At 47.7% G+C, this 14,717-nt stretch overlaps 1 protein-coding gene across 1 annotated transcript in view; it reads right to left on the minus strand.

Annotated features, from left to right (window-relative positions):
* The window catches only part of PCGF3 (polycomb group ring finger 3), a 695,750-nt gene that overhangs the window by 87,527 nt on the left and 593,506 nt on the right, over positions 1 to 14,717 (minus strand). The window contains exon 7 of the mRNA XM_069630597.1: positions 3,963 to 4,100. Coding sequence (XP_069486698.1) covers positions 3,963 to 4,100 — 138 coding nt within the window. The remainder of the gene's footprint in view (positions 1 to 3,962; positions 4,101 to 14,717) is intronic.

The raw sequence follows: 14,717 nt of genomic DNA on the forward strand, positions 1-14,717 counted from the left end.
CTCCAGACTCCAGTAACTAGGAGGGCCAGTCCAGTGACCAGAACCACCCACCTGATCCTATTCCACTCGATTTGCCAAGCTGTCCTTGGTTCGACCCGATCCATGTGATGACCAGAACCCTTGACTGTACAAAATCCTAAATTAAAGTGTACTGTAAATATTAGTAGGAATCACAGAACACTATCGCATACCTTGCCTTGTCTCATCCCAATCTCTAAACCATCCTATCCTTACCTTAATCAATTGTAACATTGTCAGAATCCTTATTGAAATCCTGTTCTTGATTTATCTTGCTAAGCGCCATTTCTTTAGTCGTTTATATCTTGTGTAAATCTTAAACTATCCATCCTACTTCGAGTGATCCGACTGGTTCGGCCAGGGCAGGCACTGGGGATTTGGTGTTGAAGTCCTGAAGAAACTCCAGAGCTTACTTTGTCTCTCCTTGGTATTCTAGCCGGAATGGACTAGTCGGAGTAAAACTATAGTAAATATTTTCTTGTCCAAACGGAGTTTCTGTATTCATTACCCAATTTGTCTAAAAACGCCATCTTGCTCAGTTTAATAGCTAGAGACCTCATTTCAATTCCAGAGTGTACTGAAGATCTATAGCTACATCCCAACCCAAAAACTCCAAATCAGTGTATTTCACCTGTTTTTCTTAAAAACCGTTCGCAAAAAAAAGCGGATTCCCGCCAAAAACTAACCAAAGTTTTACATGTGTGATTTTTGTTCTAAATTATTTTCAACCTTCCATTCTGATTCAAAGTGCTTACTTTTGCTCAGATTACAGCTCATGACTGTTAGTATCTTTCCCATGTTGCTCCCATACAGATTTGTACGGATTTAAGAATTTTTGCACACATTCACTGTTTTACCCAGCCATTTCCGAAATGTCATTTTAAAGTAAGATTTCAAATTCGTTTTTCTCTTGCTTGGGGAGTGAAGGTTGTATTCAAATTATGTTTGCCATTCCTTATTCCTGATTACTTGCTTCCTCCTTATATCTATTTAGAATTGTTTATTTGTGGGTTGAGGAATATTCCAAGGGGGAAATCCTAACTTAAGTGCCATCTCTCCAAAACAAGCCAAAAGTATTCTGATTCTCTGTTTTCCTTCTGTGTTAAAGAGTGCATTTAAGTGCATTACATACCTTCCTATCTGTTATTGTCACCACATTAGTGATTGCTGCTCCCTATTCAGAATTATGTTTGATTTGAATTTACCTTTACCAACCAGCCTGATTCCTGGTCCATTGTGACCTGGTGTATTTGAGAAGGGGTGTGATATGAGTGGTATATCACTCAGAATATTGAACCTATAGACATAATAAAATAAGCAATTCAGCTGTGCGCTGCATACTAGGCTGAGACCAGGGTGTATCGCCAGATTGAAATACTTAATATCAATGTGTTCGCCTCTGAATTCAAGTTGAAAGTGGCAATGCATGCTTACTGGAAGAGGTCTGCAAACTGGCGGGACCAAAAAAAGAGGTACAGAAAAACTGAGGTTTGAGGTGTTAACAGTTGTGCCTTGCTAAGCAAAATGTATTCTATTGAGGGAGAAGTTTAAGCAGAGCAGGAGAATGTAGGTGGGAGGAAAAACAGAAGGGCCAGAGGAAAAGGGGCGCAAAAGACTAGGAACTGAAGATAAGCGACAACACAGGTAAGCTAAATGGAAGTGATGAGGGTGTGAATAAACAAAAGAAGAGTGAAACTGAAGTCAAAGGGCAATGGAAGAGAAGTGTGGGGACTATTCAAGAGTTAAGCATACATGGCAACATTATCTATTCCATTAAGGAGACACTAGTCCAGTCCTGATTTAAACGTTGCATCTGGGACTTGTAGCTTTAGAATTCTTCATTGTGAGCACTGGACTGCAAGTCCCAGAATGCAAAGTTAAAACCAGGACTGGATTAGTTTCTCATGTATGGAATGGATAATTTTGGCATGTATGGTGAAATTATTCTTAAAGAGGAAAGGGGGCATGGGCAGGATGGAGAGTGAGAGAACACAAAAGGGAAGAAAGCTAGCATAAGACGCAGGGCCTGATTCACATAACGTTTTCCAATGGGGTTGCGCCATTATAAAACGCTCCTGTGAATCAGGCCTTTATTTTTTGCTGTTCCTGTCTCCAGCCCCACGTGAGCTCTCCTCAGCACATCAAATGTTATGCGAGAGTCGTATAGACGTCGTGCATCTGGAGAGGTAGGTCTTCAGAACCATGACATTATTAACAACCAAGTGCTTTCTTGCAAAGAGGGCAATAACCAAAAGTAAGTGGAACAGTTTTTCAAACCTTTTAAAAACGAACTAGTCCTCAAGTAGACACGACCGAAAGTACCAAAGGAAGGTTATTTGACATACATAGAAAAGTAGAGGCCGGTATTGCCCTTTTACAATATTACCTTAAAAGGAGGGAGGTCTATATTTTTTCCAAATCGAGCATAACACATCCATCTATATTTTAGAAAATTACAAATGGGAGCAGCGGGTGGAGGCGACCACCTTACATGGCATCTTTCTCCAAGCATCATCTTGAGTTATAGAGAATGTCCTTTTCCTAATGATCAGCAAAGCAGAAGCACTAGTCCTGTCATTATCTCATACTCTGCAGGTCCTTAAGAAAGGTGAACTTGTAATGTGGCATGTACCAAGGCCTTCCAATCTCTGCTCTGTTGGTTTGCCTCCTATTAAGGGAGGTTTCAGCTTTGCCTAGCTAAATAGGTCTGTCACATTGAATAGGGACTTCTAAATGCTCGCGTTGTGATATAAGGAGACTTCAACGTTATTGCAACTTGAATAATCACCATCAGAAAAAAGAGCAAACGGTATCGGGGGTTGGGGGGTAAGTATGTTCGGTACCTCGAGGCAGCCCAAAAAGTGTATACACTGTGCTTTGCGAGGCCCCTACCTAGCCCAGACTTCCTTCCACTCACTTCAGAGCATGGCCTCCACATTTTTCAAAGACACTAGAGCTCATGACTTTGAGATTGTAGTATTGTTACCATGTACTGAACACAATGTACTATCCACTTCAATAATTGACCATATATACAGGTTGGGGGGCTAATTTTTTTCAAAAACACGGGATGAGAGCATACCTGCCAACATGCCTTATTCCAGTCAGCAGATGCGAGTCAAGTCCTGGTATTAACTCTGCATTCTGGGTCTTTTGGCCCAAGGTTTAGAATGGGTAAATACCAGAGTACAAGCAGGGCTAGCCAGGGGGCCCTCTCCAGAAAGGGTTCCAGCTGAAGCACTGCACGGTTAAACGGCCTGCCTGCAGGTGTCAGCACTTCGGAAGTACTGACATCTGCAGACAGCCAGTGTAACCGTGGCTTTGGCTAAATGGCTGCCAGATGACTCTGAACTCCGGGACAGGAGTAGGGCTGTAGGGCCCAGTCTCTGCTTTTGCTTCCTAGCTAGCGTCATCATGCAGCCTGAAGCTTTTTTATGATGCGTGATGACTTTACTCAAACAAGGGGCGCAACTAGTCCCTCCAGCACTCCTCCTGTTTCGGAGTATAGAGTCACCATGCAGCCCTTTCATTCAAGGAGCCTATGCTTTTTAACTATGCAGCGCCTTGAATGAAAGGGCTGCCTGTTCCGTGTGAGGGCTGGGGCACACTGGTGTCATACCTTTGGTGCGCCCTGCAAACGCACCAAAAATAATGACAGAGCGCCCCCAGCTTTCACCAGTCCCCATTGGCTAGAAGGGGGGTGGTGGTCTCGTTGGGGGGCGTGGCCTACGTTCACATGCTTAGGCCACACACGCGAGAGCCCCCTTGATTTAGTATCCCACTTAATCCACTCACTATAAGAATGCACAACTGAAACCAGGCCTGGATTAGTATTTCCCGAAGGAATGGGCCATGTCCGAGAAAGTGAGATGCACATCCCATGTGGAGAATTTAAACATCTCTTATAAATAGCAGCTGTTTCAATTCTGAAAAGGTGGCGTTACCTCGTTAAACGACGAAAGGTTAAGTTTTTTGGCAATGAACTTCTTTAGATGCAAGACTGTCGCCTGGGCTGAACAGCGGATCCATTTCCGTTTCAATCCTCGCAGTTTGCTGCTGTTGCATTCCAAGCAGATGCTCACCTGTAGGAAAATGGAAATGCACAAAAAGAACTGGTTAAGATGGACCCAGAGCGGTGCCAAAGGTGTATTTCTAGAGACAGCTTTTTGTTTTCAACAAATCACGATCGTCACGATAGCCTCACATGGCGTGTACGCATTGTCCTCAGACCGTTCCTTCAGCATTACCGAGAACTATTGTTGGGAAGGAAGCAATAGAAACACGTTGCCAAAGAGAAATGCTCCCGTTGTTTTTGAGGTCACTCGAAACCAGGCGACAAACGTCTTGGTGAGATCTACACACCTGCAAGTTGATGCTGTGTGTGCCCTCAGCCCATTGTATCCATCATCACTCCACCAGCTCTCTCAACGGGCCTCTCGTGCTGGAGAGGATGTCACAGGGAACCCACAGACAACATGAACAACAATACGGATAGCCTACACGTTATGTTCTGCCACCTGACCTACGGACTAGTTTATATCGCACCATGTATGTGCAACAAAAACAAATCACAGCACACCTGCAACCCTCCCTCACCTCCATAGTATTCACACAACTTCCAAAATGTACCCCATTACCACCCCCTCGCCCAGAGCCGGCCTTGGGGGGGCAAGCCGGGCGACTGCCCGGGGCGCAAGGCCCCCCAGGGCGCCTTTTGGCCCTGCCACGCCAGCTCGGGGGAGTCTTTCAAGGGCTCCCCCGAGCTGGCGTTGTGGGACAAGGCGCAGCAGGCGGCCTTTTACTGTAAAAGGTGCCCGCAGCGGTGGGTGCATTTAAATGCGCCCCTCCGCCGTGGACACTTCACAAGAAAAGGCACCATTAGCCCCCCACCACGCCAGCTCTGAGGAGTCTTTCAAGTGCTCCCCCGAGCTGGTGTGGTGGCAGAAGGTGTGGCAGGCGCCTCATTGTCATTGAATGAACCCGCAATGGCCCTGCCCTCCCCCCTCACCACCACTGCTCTGGAGCTGAAAAAAGTAAGTAGCCAAGTGCCCCACCCCCTCTCCTCGTCTGTGACATGCTTCTCTGACAGAGAAGGACGGGCAGGCCTGTCGGTCCCCCACGCAGTAAGACAGCAGTAGTCCTCTCACAGCCAGCCAGTATGAAAGGCCTACTGGCGAGGTTAGCAATACTCTGAAAGGTTGCAGCGCCACGCCCTGTAGGAGCGGTGTCACAGTGGCGTGTCTAAGTGAGGTATTGCACAGTTCTGCCTCCCTCGAGTCGGACGCATCCGCAAGCAGGCCAAATAATGATTAGCTTTTTATGGATCAGTGAATGCAAATTTGCAGTGGATGGCTTTCATAGGAAAACATAAGCACACAAACGTATACAAGTCTCACTTCTGTTACTACAGCCTGGGAATATGTAAGAAACGCTCCAATGGTGTGACCTCCGAGAAGGGAAAGAAGGAATAGTTTCACCCTCTCTGGGGTCTCTGGGAGTCTGAAGAGGAAGGAGGGTGACAACAGACGCAACAGTGCCCATCAGGACCCAGCCACCCCCTCGGCTTACCCATTCCCTAAAAGTTCTGGTTCATGGGAATCGAGGAAGTGAGGCAGAAAGGTAGACAAGGTGGGGGGCGTGAGGAGTTCATGCACAACCTAAGATATAGAGCAATCTATAAGCAAAAGGCTTAATGTACTCTTGGGGTCTGAATGACAGAGCTGTTCTCCATCTATCCAATGATACTTGCAATCTATAAGTGAATCCGTCATTTTGTTTATAGTTTCCATGCACCCTTCTATACTTTTATTTTACTGGTTTGATGCCATAGTAGTAAAACATTGCATATTTAACTGTTTACTTTCCACTACGGAGGTGAACGTCAACCACAAACAAAGCTTTTGGTTTATATTCCAAGCACCTCACTAGGTGAGATGTGAAACTCATAAGGGAACGATAAGGTTTCTACTAAAATGTACATCAATTCCACTTTATGGGCAGCTATGGCAGAGCAGACAGTCTCCCTCTTGGGAGGAAGGCCGGTAGGCGGTCAAGTTAGTCCCAATAGAATGCACAAGAGAACACTACAAGGATATTCTGAAACATTTATACAGCTGAAGTAAAAGGGTGTACACAAGGGCATTCCAGTAGCACTATTCCTACTTCAGGTGTCCAAGTACCCACGACGCTCCAGGCGTCGATGTTCTCAGATTGTTTTTTTTAGTTTGGGCATTAGGTGTCACTTGCAATACCTATATACCTAAACTATTGCATTAAAGTACAGATTGGGAGAAGCTGCCCACCCATTGACTGTCCAGGGTCATGCTAATCCCTATGGCCATTCCCACACAGTTCCTGCCCCTCCCCACCAGGGACGTCATTTCACCAAAATGCCAAGGGTAGCGGAAGTGACACCACACAAGCCTTGACATCTGATGACATCACAGGAAGTGATGTCCTTTGACCCCATACAAAGTGATATTGCAGGAAGTGATAGAACATGACATTTCACCCCTTGACAAAACAGGAAGCGGCATCACAGTGTTCTTAAGTACACTACGAAAAATATGATTACAATATCACTATAATGTGACATACATTTCATACAAGAATGGATCGCCATATGTATCGTTAAGATCAGTGTGTATAGGCCCATATTACCAAATTACTGTGAATGCAAGCAGACGTCCATAGCCAAAAGATAATGTGTTATTATATAGCACTTAAGCATAAGCGCTTTATATAGAAAAAATATACTTACAATAGCACCCAAACTGTGTTGGCACTCATTTATCAACCTCAGAAGGATGTTGAGCTGTTTAAGAATAGACTAAATCAGTGACTCACCAGAAGTGTGCCTGAAATAAACCTTTCATGAGTCTAGCAATTATTGTATGCAATTCCAGAAAGACAAATTTGGTTTTCCTATTCCTTCTTATTTAGAGTCACTGCTGGCACCTTTGGCTCCCAGATGTGTTTGGACTACCATTCCCATCCGGCCTGTACAGCATAGTCAATGTCAGGAGATCATGGGAGTTGTAGTCCGAAACATCTGGAGAGCCACAGGTTGCAGACCCTGTCTGTCCCCTGTTCATTTTCATTTAAGAGGCCTGAACAAGAACCAGCCACTCCAGAAGCAAAAAGCCACATGATGCTGGCCACTCCCTAGGAGCTTGCAAACTAAACAAAAAACATTAACAAAAAGGGATACTTTTTTAATTTATTTTTTTTAGGGTTAGCAAGGGAGACATCAGAACTGTGACCCCTAGCGGCCCCTAAATGATGTCCCTGCTCCCCACCCAAAACACCTCTTGGGAACTCTGAGCTCACTTTAACAAGCTTTACCATCAAACGTTGCACTTTAAGTGCCAGGCAATTATTTTATAAGCAGTCTTCTAAGAGTGAATAACGTGATTGGAATTGTAAAAAGGCTACTGCCGTAATAAAAATGGCTGAACCAGGTCTGGCCTCAGCCTCTCAATTTATAAGCACTACCTGTTTGCTTTACTGAAGTCCTGTTAATACCGAGCATTGGCAAAGCCAACAGTTTTGGCTTGTGTACAAGTATTAGGCATTTGCAAGGCGCTGCTATTAGATGCTACCATAAATATCCATTTAATACCACTAAGGCTGTGCCTGGAAAGTGCTTTTCCCGAGCCTACACAAAAGCCCAAACTGTTGGAATTGCCAATGCTCGTCCGACAAGACGTGACCGCGTAAGCAAAGGAAGTAGCGAGTAAAGGTCTTTACTTCAGCTCCCATCTGTGGAGGAAAAGTGGGTGTATGTGACGCTAGCTGAGCAAAAATGTGGGCACCACACTAAAATTAGGACCAGTAGTTTGTTTTAAATCGTTCAAAAGAAAATCTAATTCATTTAGTTGGAATCTTCAGGAGCAGACTGACGCTAACCACAAACAAGCCACACAAAGAATAGTATTGGTAAACAACATCTGCCTTCTGAGGCTTGTCAATCTGTTTGGACGCGCTCCCATGCTATGCATATTCTAGAAAACAGTACCTGAAGGTGGAGGTCAGTGAGCCAAAGGAACAGTGGCAAATCAATATTTCAGTCTAGCCGGGCCGACCTGTGAATCTGGGTTACTTGAGTATCTACACAATACTGTTGTGTGAAAGTGTGCACTGTGCTCCATGGGGCAGTTTTAGAAACTGGATCTAAAGAGACATTTGCAATAGAAGCCAGTGTTGCCCTGGTACGCCCTCACTGAATGGGCTTTAGGCGAAAATGGTAAGAACTTGTATGGCAAGGCTATACCAGTCAGAATGCAGCATTCAGCCCCAGTAGATTTAGTAACTGGACAACCCTCCCATTCAGTTGCAAAGTACACAAATAATTGACTGGTCTTGTCAGTGACTTTGTTCTGACCAGTGTGACTATTCCAGGGAGATGGTCACCTCTTCCTGGAACGTCCAGGCAGTGCAGAACACTTTCAGCCTCTGAGGCCAGGTCTGGGAAGAAGACAGGCAATGAAATGGACTGATTCAAATGAAAATCAGAGACCACCTTCGGAAGAAAGGTGGGATTTGTCCGCAGGACAACCTTATCCTTATGAAAAGTAAGGAATGGATGCTCCACCAACAAAGCCTGAAGCTCACTTCAACGCCTTGCCAAAGTCACAGCAATCAAAAAGGACACCTTCTACGAAAGGTACTTAAAATCGACAGTAGCCATGGACTCAAAAGATGAGAAGGCCGCAAGGACCATATTCAAATCCCACCTTGGATGCAGGTTGCGAACAAGAGGATAAAGATGCATCAGGCCCACAAAGTGTCTTTTAATGACTGGATTAGACAATGAAAGAGCACTGGTCAGTGGACAAATAAGCGGCAACAGCCGATAAATAAGTCCTGCAGGACAAGACATGAATGCTAGACTCTGCCAGATGTGAAACAAAAGATAGGACCATGTCGATAGTAGCCTCCCTGGGGTCCAGCTGCTTAGCCAAACACCAGTGTGCAGAAATGAAGCCATTTACTTCTATACTGTGTTCAGTTCCCACTCGTAGCTGACAATTGCTCGTCGGCTGAGGGCATCTGCAGTGACATTCAGCTGGCCTGGGATGTGTACTGCTACCAGCCAGATACCATGCTGAATGGCCCATTCCCAAATCTGAATGGCAAGATCCACAAGAGGAGACCTGGTAACCCCCTGCTTGTTGATATAGAACAAGGACACGGCATTGTCCGTGCGGACACGGATCACCCGGTTGACAATGCCTGGCTTGAACACTTTCTGTGCCTGGAATATTGCCAAGAGCTCCAGGTAATTATATGAAGCTTAAAGATCGAAAACCTGAAGATGATCCAGCGTCACACCCCAACCCAAAAGGGAGGAATCTGTAGTGACAGTCAAAAGTGGGCAAGGATCCTGGAAGGGAACGCCCACCGACAGATTGCCGAGACGCGACAACCACAAAAGGTCCGCCCTCATGAAGGGTGGAACCACTATCATTTTGGAATCTGGGTCCACTGCTTGAAGCCATGAGCTCCGAAGAGCCATCTGCATCCGCCTCATTTTGAGATGAGCAAGAGGAAAAGCCAGCACGCACAAAGCCACAAGGCCCAGAAGCCTCTGGAACCACCAGGCCGACATGCTCTCCGACTGCATAAACACCTGACACGTGGCCAACAGATCCACCATTCTGTCCCCAATCAGGTACACTCTGCAATCGACAGTGTTACAACGAAAACCCAGGAAGATCAAGTCCTGAGACCGTCATGGAGGATTTCTGCCAGTTCACCGACAGCCCAAGGTGGAACAGGAGCAGGAGGAGAGACTGAAGGTTGCTCGAGGCTTTCAGTGGACAAGAACTGCCAGTCGTCCAAATACGGATACACATGGATACCTTGTAGCCGAAGATAAGCTGCGATGGCAGACATCGTCATAAAGACACGCGCCGCCGAGCTGAGACCAAACGGAGCACACGAAACTGGAAATGCTCCTCCCCCATGGAAAACCGTAGGTATTTCCGATGCGGGCTCCAAATGAGGATATGCATATAAGCATCCTGAAGGTCTACCACGCTGAGCCAGTCGCCCTTCTGTAGAGAGGACTTTATCTGACAGGGGTGATCTTGAATTTCTCTTGGGGGGAGCGAGGGTTGAACTGGGAAAGTTCTAGGATGGTGCGCAGGCCAGCCTGGTTGGGTTTGGGCACTGTAAACAGACTGGCGTAGAAGCCCTCCCTTCGCTCCCCTAGGGGGGGGGAACGGCTTCCACTGCCTTCAGATCCAGAAGCTTCTGGACTTCGGCTCTGAGGGAGGGCGTCCCCAACTGCTGGAAGGGAGGATTGAAGGGTGGGGTAGGTGGAATGGGCAAGCGGAAGCCCGCCTGAGCACCGGACAAGACCCACCAATCCTCGGTGATGGTCTGCCACGCCTCCCAGTGAGACGCAATGCGCCCTCCCACCGGGGTCTCGTGTGAGCGCCAAAAACCTCATTTAGCGGGTTTCTCTGTGGCAAGCCCCACAGATCCTGAAGAGGCTGCAGAGGACAGAAAAATTGGCCTCGCTGCTGACGCGAGTTTCCAGCTGGAGGATTGACTACATGTCTTTCAATCCAGAAACCCCCGAACAGAGGAGGACCGACACTTTGAGGGCGTTCTCTGAGCCCTGAAAGGAGGTTTCACCAGAACTGATAGGGACTTGGTTGTCTAGGTGCTGGCCTTAGTCTTAGTCAGATCTACATCAGTTGACGAATGTAACAGTTCTTTGCCATCAAAGGGCAGGTCCAAAGTTTTATCCCTGGAAAACTTCATGGCATGAAGCCAAGCCTGACGAGAGGTGTCCACGCCAAGCATGAGGCCCCAAGCCGAGGTGTTGACATGATGCGCAGCAGCCTCGAGCATGTCCTGCGCTAGGACTCTGGCATCTGACAAGCCAGCCTTAAAATCGTCCCGCTTGACCACAGGAATGAAATCCTCAAATTCCAACAGACCTTTCACATTTTCATATTCGCCCTGCTAATACAAGTTCTGCGTCCGCCTGGCGCAACCGCAGGGCCGAATTAGCAAAGATCTTCCTCCCCAAAGAGTCAAGCAGCTTGTCCGCTTTGGCCAGAACCGGAGCCACTGCTGTAGACTATGCTAAAGCCAGTCTGGATTGTGGCGTGGCGGCTGCCACCACTGTGGAGGAAGGGAGCGAGCAAGACGCTAAGGCTACCCCCTCCGAAGAATAAAGCCTATAACGAGGGCCAATTTTTTTGTAAATGTGCAGTCCAGAGTGTGGCCTATCCCAGACCTTGCGGATCTCAACCAAAATGTCCTTCTGGAAGAACAAGCTGGTGCGCTCCTGAGGAGACTAGGTGAACGCCCCGGAAAGCACCCCTTCTTGCAGAGGGGGTGCCTCAGGTACTGGAACATCCAGAAGAGTCATGTCCAGTACCCGGTCATGGAACGCCCTAACAGAGCAGGGCTGGTCATCGCCATCCTGATCCCCTTGCATGTCATCCAACACGTCCGGATCGACCTGTGTCACATCTGGCTCCGCCGAAGACTTGTCTATTGGAGACGAGGGAGGCAGGGGCGGAAGGGCTGGAGGTGGGCCAACCGGTAGAGGTGGAACAGCTGCTGGAACAACCAGTGCTATGACCGGAACCATCGGCACCGGAGGGCAGATTTCCTTAAAAAGACCTCTGAAATACTCCTTCATGGGGTCAGAGTGCATGAGCTTCGGAAATTTTCCGAAAAAAGCATCCTCCGCCGAAGGCTTAGGGGCGGGCGGAGGCCTCGAGAGGTGTAGCTCCAGGGCCGCAAGGGAGAGGGCTACCAAGAAGGGCCCTGTCCAGCCGGATTAACATAGATCAATGGGGCAGATGCCCCAGGAAGTGAGAGCGTCTGCGGTAATGGCATCCGAGCGTTCCAGTCATAAACTGGACGAAACGGCGCACAAGAAAAATGCTCCAGATGGTGTAGGTGTATAGTTCAAAATGGATGCCGTAGTTCGCACGGACCGGGCGCCTTTTTTTCAGCACCTGAGGAGAACTGCGTCATATCCACAGACAGGTCAGGGGTTTTGACTTTAGCCTTGACACAAGGAACCTCAGCAGAGCCAGTACTGTGTGGCCTAGGAGAACAGAGGAATTACGGTCAGCGACCTGTCTGTGCCCCCTCGAAAGAACCGGCATCACCACTAGGGCAGCAACGATGACGAATCCACCTCACCGACAAGACCTTAATAGGCCTCTCAGTTGTGTCGGTCACCTTAACCTCAGACAGAGGAACCTCGGACCTGAGTCTGGTAACTGCTCCCACACGAGGGGTATCGAACCTTGGTTTGGTACAGAAAGCCTCTACCGCTGCCTCAGGGCATGCCCTGGTGTCTGTATGGGAAGCTCCAGACAAGAAGCTCCGGTACACCCAGCCTCAGTATAACTGGGCTGTTGAATAGCCCCCACAGGAGGGGCCTCGGATGGCAATACGGTGTAGGCAGGCCCCTCATGGAGGCCCTCGGAGAAAACTGGTACCTTTTTTTAGGCCTGAAAGGCACCTCTGGGGAAACCCAGATAACAGAGCTTTTGAAGCCCCTCCCGGACCGGAAAGACACCGGGAAGGAGTCCCCCGGTCAGGGTGCCCTAAAAATGTAAGAACTTACCGGGCGTCTCCTTCTCGTCGATGAGACTGAAAATGCGGCGGAGGTATGCGCTTAAATACCTCCTCCCACCGCTCCAGACGATGTTGAAGTACCCAGACCGAAAGGGAATCGCAGTAGAAGCACGAGTCCCCCCGGTGATCCGGACCCAAATACTTTAAACAAAGAGGATGGGGATACGCCCTAGCGAAGTGTTGCACACAAGAAGAACAAGAAGGAAAATGTAACCGAACCGGCATAGACTGACTACTACGCGACCGCTAAACCGGAGCAGGAGAGAAGGACACGGGACGGAAAAAAATCTTCCGAAGATGCAAGTGCGCCCTGTCCCAAACGTGCAGAGAAAAGGACTGATGGGCGATGCGCTGGGCGGAGCTAAGGAGGGTGGGGTTACGGCCGCGTGCAGTACCCCACGTTAAAAAGAGGAAACACATTTTTGAAAAATGTCATGCTTTTTACAAAGTGCTCCTGTCCCGTCCCACAGGACGGAGGAATGTCCCATAAGTATGGAGGAAAGGGGACGGGACATAGGAGTATGACCATTCGTGAACAGTCCCTCTAGACCTCCAAGCCTGCAGTGCACAGTAGAATAGTTAACACACAGGTACACCATATTCACACTCTAGTGCCCAAATGGAATGAACGTGTTTATTCCTGAGTCTTGGGAGGATCGCTCTGGGGCAATGCGCTCGCCTTGGAAGCAAGACGACGTGGAGTAACACAGGTTCGATCGGCGCTTAGAAACCTCTGTTTATTAAGCGTGTTATAAATAATCAATTACAACACTTCTAAAAGATGCCCTAAAAGGCCACCAGTATACAGAGTCCACTTAGTACTGCCATACCAGACCTATATGGTTTTGGCACGCCTAGAAACGGGTTAACACAACGTTGCAAAAGTTCAATACAGTAACCACATACATTTAAATAGGAACGAGTGTAGTGATTCAGCAGATTAAATGCTGCTATAAATGTTTAAGTAAAAGCTCAAATTAAGTCTTTAATGAGGAGGGACCCCAAAAATGACAACTGTGAAAAAAGCATCTTCAACATTTTGGGAATGTTCCCCATAGGAATAAAAGGCACAAAATCGTGTGTTAAAGTCTGGTAAGTACTTGTGATAGCCTTCAGATGTGGACAAAGTAGAAACTAACCTCAGAGGACGGTAGAGGACACACCCGCGAAGGCCCCATTTTCATATATGAAACTCAGCCGATCAGAAAACCTTAGTCAAGCCAGTTCAAGTGGTAATGACCCAAAATATCGTAAATAAAAAAACTAAAAGTGTTAGACATGTTCGGATTTCGGCTGTACCAAAATTACGTACACCCGAAAATGCCGAACATTTCAACCAATCGATTTCATTATAGGAAACAATGAAGCGGGAGTGCGGGGGTCCCTTGCACACTTGTTTGCAATGCACTCGGGGGTGGCGGGGCTGTCCCCCACATTCAAAATAAGGGTTTTGGGGTGAAATAACTGAATCGTGGTAGAGGAGGACCTGCAGTACACCAAAATCTCCTGGATCCAGGACTCCCTGAACATTCTGGCAAAGGTCATCTCAGGACCCCAAGGATACGGGGTCAGATATTCAGAGTGCCAGTCACTCAGGATTCGGCTTGGAAGAGACAGGAGAACCAGTGAAGTACAGGGCAGCCCTTACAGGACTGGAGACAGGATCTAGTACTGTGCGTCTCGAACCGTAGACCAGCGATGACCCCGACAGATGAAAAGAAAAACAATCTGTGTACACAGGATGACCAAGCAGCCAGAAGCCATAGCAATCCCACAATGCAGATCTGGGCAGCTTGAAGTGCCAAACAGAAAAAATAGCCAAGAGCAGTCCCAGCATGGGGAAAAGGGATGGAAGTGACCCAGCATTAGCGACAATGCAGCAACCCAATACTCTTCTAGGCCAGGGAAGCCCCCTACCTCAATGTGTTCAGAAAGTTCTTGTGGCGGCAACAATGCAGACCCAGAAACTGTCTCAGCACAGGATAGCCAGACCATCCCGAAAGAATGACCAGGAGGAAGAGACCATCCTAGGAAGGCTGTCCAGCAGACACGAACAAACTAAGGACTAATAAGGAGCCCAT

The sequence above is a fragment of the Ambystoma mexicanum genome, chromosome 6q, assembly GCF_040938575.1.
Source record: "Ambystoma mexicanum isolate Mex_15411 chromosome 6q, UKY_AmexF1_1, whole genome shotgun sequence".
Lineage (NCBI taxonomy): Eukaryota > Metazoa > Chordata > Amphibia > Caudata > Ambystomatidae > Ambystoma > Ambystoma mexicanum.